An 8,658-nucleotide genomic window follows, 5' to 3' on the forward strand; every position below is an offset into this window, starting at 1 on the left:
AGACTGACTGGGCTTTAGGAGTGGCCAGAGAGACTGTAGACAGGAAGGGAACCATCCCACTGAGTCCTAAGAACGGTTTCTGGACTATTTGGTTGAGAAATGGAAGTGAATATAAAGCTCTAGCTGGACCTCCAGTCCGTCTCCATCTCCATCCTGGTCCTCAGAAGGTCGGGGTGTTTGTGGATTATGATCAGGGTCTGGTCTCCTTCTATGATGTAGATGCTGCAGCTCTGATCTACTCCTTTACTGGCTGCTGCTTCAAGGAGAAACTCTACCCGTACTTCAGTCCTGATCTTAATGATGGAGGTAAAAACTCTGCTCCTCTGATCATCTGTCCTGTTATCAGTCTGATCAAGGATCTGGTGAAGATCTCCTAAGATTTAATCTGACTGAGTCTGCAGGTGAAGGTGGAAAGTTGAGCTCAGAATTGTCTCCACAAGTCCAGAGTTGGGTGACTCTGAGTGAGTCTAATCTTTAAGTGATTTTCTGAACCATTGGAGGAAGTCAAAGGTCCATTTAACAGCTGGATTATTTGCTGCAACTTTTTCTGTTTCTACAGATGAACAGCTTCTCTATTCAGTTTTTTTTTTAGATTCTCTTCAGCTTTCTAAAACAATCAGCTCATTATTTCTTCTGGGATTGTTGATGCCAGTATTTATGCATGTTGGAGATTGAATTTTGAATATTTTAATTCTGAAATAAAAGAAAATGTAATCCAAAGGAAGTTTGGTTAATTTTTAGACTTGTTAGACTTCAGAATGGAGTCCAGATCCAGTTCTTGATGGGAAAAAGGTCCAACCTGAGACAATATTTGAACATTTGATACGAGTCACTTTGGCACAGAAAACCTCGTATGCCTTTTGACCTCTGTTGTACACCCTGTCTTGAGAATGAACTCGCCCTTAACTTCACAGATAATACAGTTACTGTTATCCTGCATGGTGACAAATAGGAGCTATAAAAACAATGTCATGGGGACGCCTCCACTTCAACACCGATTTATCCTGCTGAAAGGCCCAAATGAACCAAAGCCAACAAACATGATTACTATGATGATCTGAATCAAGTAGTGATGGAGGAACAGAACCTCTTACAACCACCGGATCAGTTTGAAGCAGCTGTGCTGAGGCTGTTTTAACCCTTTAATGCCACTAAACATCACAGGGAAACTGTTTTATGTGTAGCAATGAAGGTTCTCTGATCAATTTGAAATGCTTTGTTAAACTGATAGAAATTAAATATATTTAGAAAACAGAAATTTAGAAAGATCTGGAAGTGCCTGTTTAAGTAGGACTGCTGTGACAACAGTTATACAAAACTGATGAAGCTGGAGAAAGTTTGGGGATTTACCTGAAAACAAAATGATCTGTTCCTCTTGGTTTTATTGCTTCTCCAGTCTGAGAAGATTAATTGAAACAACCTCCATCCATTTTCTGAACACCCTTGTCCCTCAGTGGGGTCGGGATGAAACAACCTAAAGATCTAATTGAACAATCTGGTAAATATAAGTTTATTCTGATCCAATTCTTGTCCTTTTCCGGATCATTCTTACCCAAAGTAACAATGATCCTGTAGCAGACGGCCACTCAGGCTGAAATAAAGATCAGCAATGAAATGTTAGAATCTCTGATAAAATTAAGAAAGTTAAAGCTATTAAAAAAAGGAACAATAAATAAGTTGGAATCAATCAATCAAATTTTATTTGTACCTTTTAGCAACAAGGTATTTCGAAGAGCTTTACATCATAAAAACACAAAATTACAAAGTCATAGAAACACAAAGTCAACATTACATTTTGAACATCAGATTATTGATTATTGTTTCATGATTAGGTTTCAAAAGCAACTTTAAACACTAGTGTAGATTTAAAGGAACTCAGCTGACTATCCTTAGTTTAAAGGAATTCAGGGTTTCAGCACTTTTCCAGTATTCTGGAATAAGATTTTCAAGTTTTCTCCAGATTAAAAGAGCATAAACCTGAAAGCTGCTCCTCCATGTTTGGTCCTGGGGATAAAACATAAACTAGAACCAGATGGTAGAAGTTTTGTCCTGAATGCAGACATGTGGCTTTTGGAGGTCTGCAGACACAAAGGGAGATATCATTAATATAAATGAATTGATTCATCAACCTGGTTGTTCCTGGACATCCAGGACTTTAGGTATTACACAACTAGTCTAAAATGAGTTAGCATCGTTTCATTTCAAAGGAGGTTAAGTTTGCAAGGTAGAGTCCTCCACAATAATTGGCAGCCTTGGTAAAGATGTTTAAAAGCTTTAAAATAGTTTCTAATTTATTCCAACTGCATAATTTTACATAGAAAATTTTAATAATCAAACCTTTAATTTCAGGACATTTATTCAAAAGATACATGCTTCTGGCCAACTCTGATAAAATGACAGAAATGTTCATATGAACTGTCCCTGTAATAAATAAATAATTACAATTCAAATATGTTTCAAAATCAACACTGAAGTTGGTATGAGAAATGCAACCAAGTCCCATCACATAAAGGTGACTCATGTATTTAAAACCTGCCGTTTTGATCAGATTGTATTGGAACTTCAGTCAGTAAAGCATGAAGAGTTTAAGACTCTTTGCTCTGGTTAACAAACAGAGGTTAACGGGGAACAGCTGGAACCACAATCCATCACAGCAGATGATGAGTTTGAAACGTATGAGAACCAGAGGCTTTGGGCGTTTAACTTACAAACGTTTTGTTACGTCCCAAAGGCAGACATGGGGCCAGGCAGCACACCGCCAGGTCTGTTTGGCATCATCCAAAGATGGCTCTGTTCTCTATGACCAGTTGTCCCCAAGTTAGTTTCATCAGTGCAAAATACATCTGCAATTTTCTAAGGATTCAGTAACTTTCTCTGGATGCATCATCAAAACGAGCTTCACCTGTTGAGACTTTCTTCAGCTGTTTAACCTGAAGAGGCTGAGATTAAACTCTGGCTTCTCATTAAACATGCTGAGACCTTGAGCTTAGAAAGAAAACATCATTCTACATGAAAATCATCCACTGGATATATTAAATGCAGTAAGATTCTAATTACATTTCTGGTTTATTGAACAAAAGCATGAATAATATAGGATTAACCACAAAGGAAAATATGTTTCACATCAGATCTTAGCCATCAGTGCTAACGTCCAGCTGCAGTCCACGACTCACTGCAACATAAACAGCTTTACAGAAAACAATACAGAGCATCTAAACAGCAAACATAAGATTGTAAATTACTTTAGAAAGTCCAAATATCAAAGACTGAAAATAATAAGTACTGGTAGGAGCTCCTGTTCCCATCAGCCAGTGTCCAGCCTGCATCCTCCAGACTATGTGCCTAAACTACTTATTTCCTGATAACAATTATGATGTTGACTGATCAAATCATTTCTGTTATTTGTTTTAAAGTATTTTTCCGTTTCAAGTCATAATGTTTATAAGTTCCATCACATTTTTAATTCTGTTGGAGTTTTGTTTTACTGTTGTAAATAAGAAAGCTGATTGTCCAAATATTGTTCATCTTTCAGGAATCATCCACTGCAACCTGAATGGTGAACATTTTCACCATCATGAAAATGTTCACCATGGTGAAAATGACTACATTTTCAGATGTGTATTTAATCCATTAGTGTGGATTACAGCTGCCAACAAAACCCCATTTAATAAAATAATCCCTGATCTTCAGTCTTCCTCCACATTAAACCAGATTCGTTTCCTCGTCTTCATGTGATTTTTTATGGCTGTACATTCCATTGGCTGTGCTGAATTTAGTTCCACATACTGTACATGAGAAAGGTTTCTCACCTGTGTGCACCCACATATGAGCTCTGAGGGAAATTTTGCGGGTGAATATTTTACCACATGTTGGACAGGAAAACAGTCTCTCTCTGTTGTGTTTCCTCAGGTGGGAGTTCAATGAGCTCAGCAGGGTGAAGCCTATCCCACATATTTCACAAGTGAATGACTTCTCCCTGGAGTGGGTACTCATGTGATTATTCAGACGGCGACGGTCAACACAACCTCTGCCACATATTTTGCAATAAAAAGGCCACTCACCTGTGTGGACGCTTACGTGGCCCTTTAAATGAGTTTTTTGAGAGAAGCCTTTTCCACATGTTGTACAAACAAATGGCTTCAAACCTAAGTGCATTCTGTGATGCACCTGAGAATTATACTTTGATTTAAAGGTTTTTCCACAAACATCACATGTTAAGGATGAGTAGTTATGACAGAGGTCTTTAGTGTTTGGGGTGCTGGGGGTCTCCAGAAGGTTACCAGGCTGCTCTCCGTCCTGTCTGCTGCAGAGTTCCTCCGGTTCATTTTTAATCTGTGAAGCTTCTGCTTCCTCCTGGTCCAGACTGGAGGTCTCCTCAAAACCGTTTTGGACGTTCTGCATTGGATCTTTGTCATCCTTCCACACATGTTGCTGTAGCAGGTCTGCTAAACAATAAAAGCACTGTCAGTTCATATTATATTTACCCTGAAAACATATTTCTAAAAATAACTAGAGATGCACAAAGTAAAATCCATGTTTTCAATAATTAAAACACATCTGATAAACAAGTTAGGATGAACAAAAGGCTTTCTGCTGTTATGAAAATACTGCGTCAGAAAAATAATTTTAAACCAATTTTGCTTTTCATCACAGCCGTATCGACGCCTTGAATTGGCCTCTGTCTCTTTAAGAAACTCCTACTCTTTCTGACAATCCCCCTTATCCATGTGATCAGACAATGCTTCTCCATGCTGCCGTTTAGGCCTGTTCTTAGGAGAGGAGCAGTTTATACATGAGCTCAGACTCAGACTCAGTACAGAAGCTGGACAGGAAGAAGCTCATCTGGGAACTGGAGCTCCACCATGGAGATGTGGGTAAAACGATGATGGAAACGGAGAATTTAACAAACAAACTGGAATCCATAATAAAACAGGAAGTTTTACAGAATTAGCTGATAATACCGGAGAAAAGTTGTTATAATGTTGATTAATATACACCGTCTCGTTACTCTAAATAAGTTGGGAACGATCCTTAGTTTAAAGGATAGAGAAAAATAACCGTCTAAAACCAGTTCGTTTAGCAGTTTAGCAGCAACTATCGCCGCTGACGGATCTCTGCATGTAACACACCTTCATCCAGACCTACCAGAACTTTGTCTCCGCAGCTCCGAACCGATTCTGTTGAGTTTTATCTCTGGTTTCCAGTTGATCCCCATCATCCTGCGCTGAGCATCGAGCTCCTCCTCGTAGCAAATGATGGTTTTTTCAACCTCTGAGAAGATTTCTGCAGCAGCAGCAGTTAGTCGCTCTCTGATAAAATCTCTCAGATGCTGAACTGAAGACATGGTTGCTGAAATATTAGCTGAGAAACGATAAAACAACCGTATTCTAACTTCTAACTTTTCTATAATAGCGGATCGTAAACCTGTCTTCTGACTGAATCCACACGAGCTGCTGCTTGATGCCTTTTTTTCTACTTCCGCTGGGGGGGGGGGGGTGACCTGAGGTCCATTTCCGCCCCCTGCTGGGTTGGAAGGGAACAGCAGATTGGCAGCAGAACAGATTACATTATCTGAAACAGATCCCAACTTTCCAATAATGGATTGGGTGAACTTTTTTTTTCTTTTTGCCTAGACAAGCTTTTAATAAATTTCATTATTTTTACTGAGGCACCTTTCCTACAGATTACACAAAAAGACAGCTCCCACTTGTGAACTCTATGTTTTTATTAAATTAAGCATTTCAGTGAAGCCTCATCAACATGTTTGACTATTTTCTATTTCTTCCATCAAAGTTAAAGCTTTACAGTCAACAACTGATTAAACCTTGGGAATTGTGAACTAACATAGTAAAAGAGATCTATGTATTGGATTACCTGTATTTTTCTTTTACTGTGGCCACTTTCTACAAGATATGGTCAAAGTGTACAGGTTATGTCGAGCCTGTCATGTTTGACTTTTTGTAAACCTTGCTGTCATACAGATTGATGCGGTGATTTGAAATGTGATGACTGGATTGTGTCACAGCTAACCAGCCACCGCAATGCAAGTCCTGGCTTGTTTTTACTTGTTTTATCTTTTTTTGAAAAGAAAGTGTTAAAAAAAGCAATATAATTATGTTATTGTAATATAATGTGCTTTCTCAAAAAATAGTTCATATAAAAAAATTATGACTCAACATTCCTGTCATATATAAAACAACTTATTCATTACAAGTTTGAGGCTGTAATGTGTCATTCACTGTTTTTCTCTGGGCTTCATTATTGATCAAATTAATAAAATAATGAAAGACCTGTATGATCAGAACTTAGAGAATAACAGCTGTGTTTGGGTTATTTGTCTAAAATAAATTATTCATCAGTTCATTCATTCTCACTTTTTGTCAAAGAAAATACAGAAAAACCACATGTGCGTTTTGGAAAGCTCGTAAACATAGATTGGGGTGAGTTAGATACGTTATCAGTATTTCTTTTCATATTAAAGTTCAGTTTTTGTTTGTTGTCTTAAACTCAGAATAAAAAGACTCAACAACTTAACAAAGAACCTGAAGTTTGAAAGTTTGTCTCTTTTTTTGTACCAGCATACATAATCACCCTAACAACCATCCTCCACAGCTGAAGGAGTTAAATTGTTCCGACTCGCTGTGTGACAGGTGAGTGTGTGACAGTGTTTGATCCTGATGGACTTTGTTGGCTCCTGATTGGCTGGAAGCACTCACCTAAAAACCACTTTTAATTACAACCTGAAGGTGGCGCTGTGGTGCTGCGTCTGACTGACAGTCAGGGGGAGACAACATGCAAAGCAGGTTGTATGATAGTGAATGCTGCTTGTAGACATATAGCTACAAGGCCATCAGATAAATGTAGAATTAGTCGAAAAAGGAGTAACACAGATTTACAGGGAGAATTAAAGGAGGAACTTAATATTGACTCACGTTTCCACAGGTATTATTAGAGTGTAGCACATATTCAGAAAATATTCTTGGTTAATATTTGTTTCAATGACAGTTTGGAAAAGCTTTTATTCTCCTAATGTGCTGTTCTCCTCCTGTCCAGCAAGGGGCGGTAAATCAGCTGCTTTGTTTCAGTGTGACAGCTGAAGTAAAACAAAACGGCTTCAGCAGCAGCTTATGTTGTGGTGTCGTGTTTTAACTAAATATTCCGTAACAATGTCTTCATTTCAGCAGCTGAGAGATTTCATTAGAGAGAGACTAACTGCTGCTGCTGAAGAAATCTTCATACAGGTTGAAAAAACCATCGTCCGCTACGAGGAGGACATTAAACTCCTGGAAAAATGCTGGAAACCTCAAATAAAACTCACCAGAATCGGTAAGAAGCTACAGAGGCCGGCTAGTTCAGACTCATAAATTAAAATACAAAATAATAATAAAATAAATAAATAGATTAAAAATTTAGTCGTTTGTTTGGGATTTTTCTTCCTGTTACCATGGCAACTGATACCAACCGCCCAATTGCTAGCTTTAGCAGCTACCATGTAGCTCAATTTGTATCCGGTTCATCCGTGTTACCGGGTTATTCTGCTTCAGTTAACGACAGTAGACTAGAACTGGAAAATAAAACAATTAAATTTTTTTCTGGGGAAACAGAAAACGCCAACAATAGTTATAAAGTTAAGCTTTTACAAAATATTATTTATTTGCACATTTTTACGGAGAAGAGATGGAAAACTTGAGTGAACTTGATTTGCTTTGTTTTCTGGCTCTACCTTAAATATATTTGCTCTCTTACTGTAAATTGAATTTGTACATCATTATATTGCTGACTGAGGAAGCGTCATTATTAATTCATAAAGTCCTTCAATTCCAAAAAGAAATCAATGTCTCAATTGTTACTCATTGAATTTATTTGTTCTTTAAGGTTGTAGTAAAACAGAAATGATCTTAGAGTGTAAACTCATTGGATCATTTGACAATAACTAAATATTTATTCTATTTGCAATAACTCATAAAATGAACTTTTTACTCCAGTCCTTAATGGTTTGACACCTGAGCTCCAAATTAAGATCAGCATCAAATCTGAATCTGAGATTAATAACACATCACTCATCTTTTAAAACGGCAACTTTAACTTTGAGAGGGCCTAAACAGAACCTAAACATACTTCACTGTCTGGTACTTCAGGAACGGACCAGGATGTCTGGATCAGAACCAACACCGGTTCTGGAGACGGTCATCATGTTAATGAGCTCTTGTGTCTCCTTGTTCCTACAGACGAGCCAAAGCAGCATGTCAGCAATAAGAAGGAAGTTCTGACCGACCCAGAGCTCCGGAACCAGCAGAGTCTAGACCAGAAGGAACCAGAACCTCAAGAAATTAGACAGAACCAGCAGGAACCAGAACCTCAGTGTATTGGAGGGAAACAGCAGGAACATGATCATATTCAGATTAAAGAAAACCAGAAGGAACCAGAGTTTGGAAAAACGGTGATCCAGTACCAAGAGGAGATCAGAAAGTTGGATATCTGCTGGATTCAGCTCACCAGAACCGGTATAGAGCTCACCAGAACCGGTATGAAACTCACCAGAACCGGTATGAAACTCACCAGATCCGGTATGAAACTCACCAGAACTGGTATGAAACTCACCAGAACCAGTATGAAACTCACCAGAACCGGTATAAAACTCACCAGAACTGGTATGAA

At 38.2% G+C, this 8,658-nt stretch overlaps 2 protein-coding genes and 1 long non-coding RNA gene across 7 annotated transcripts in view; 2 read left to right on the top strand and 1 right to left on the bottom strand.

Moving 5' to 3' along the window:
- Window positions 1-490, top strand: part of LOC107835079 (uncharacterized) — a 15,206-nt gene extending 14,716 nt beyond the window's left edge. Inside the window, exon 4 of the long non-coding RNA XR_001660911.1 lies at window positions 480-490. This is a non-coding gene — a long non-coding RNA (uncharacterized LOC107835079). The remainder of the gene's footprint in view (window positions 1-479) is intronic.
- A 1,783-nt stretch (window positions 491-2,273) lies between these two features.
- On the bottom strand, window positions 2,274-5,474 carry LOC103132283 (gastrula zinc finger protein XlCGF7.1-like). Of its 2 annotated transcripts, none has more exons than XM_007544059.2 (2): window positions 5,146-5,474; window positions 2,274-4,442 (listed from the first exon to the last, which is right to left on the bottom strand). In XM_007544059.2, exons 1-2 carry the CDS (start codon window positions 5,342-5,344, stop codon window positions 3,703-3,705), a joined length of 939 nt encoding a protein of 312 aa, XP_007544121.1. In that variant the 5' UTR covers window positions 5,345-5,474; the 3' UTR covers window positions 2,274-3,702. The 2 variants fall into 2 exon arrangements, with proteins under 2 accessions (XP_007544121.1, XP_016522774.1); XM_016667288.1 differs by having other exon boundaries at window positions 2,274-4,445; window positions 5,146-5,473.
- The window catches only part of LOC103132286 (zinc finger protein 239-like), a 20,311-nt gene continuing 16,107 nt past the window's right edge, over window positions 4,455-8,658 (top strand). Inside the window, exon 1 of one of the 4 annotated variants that reach the window (XM_016667282.1) lies at window positions 4,455-4,874. The gene's annotated coding sequence lies outside the window, so the exon portion shown is untranslated. Of the gene's footprint in view, window positions 4,875-7,097; window positions 7,327-8,658 lie in introns of those variants that run through there. The other 3 variants (XR_001660909.1, XM_016667279.1, XR_001660910.1) reach the window with 3 other exon arrangements.

The sequence above is a fragment of the Poecilia formosa genome, unplaced genomic scaffold, assembly GCF_000485575.1.
Source record: "Poecilia formosa unplaced genomic scaffold, Poecilia_formosa-5.1.2 Scaffold984, whole genome shotgun sequence".
In the NCBI taxonomy this organism is placed as follows: Eukaryota; Metazoa; Chordata; class Actinopteri; order Cyprinodontiformes; family Poeciliidae; genus Poecilia; species Poecilia formosa.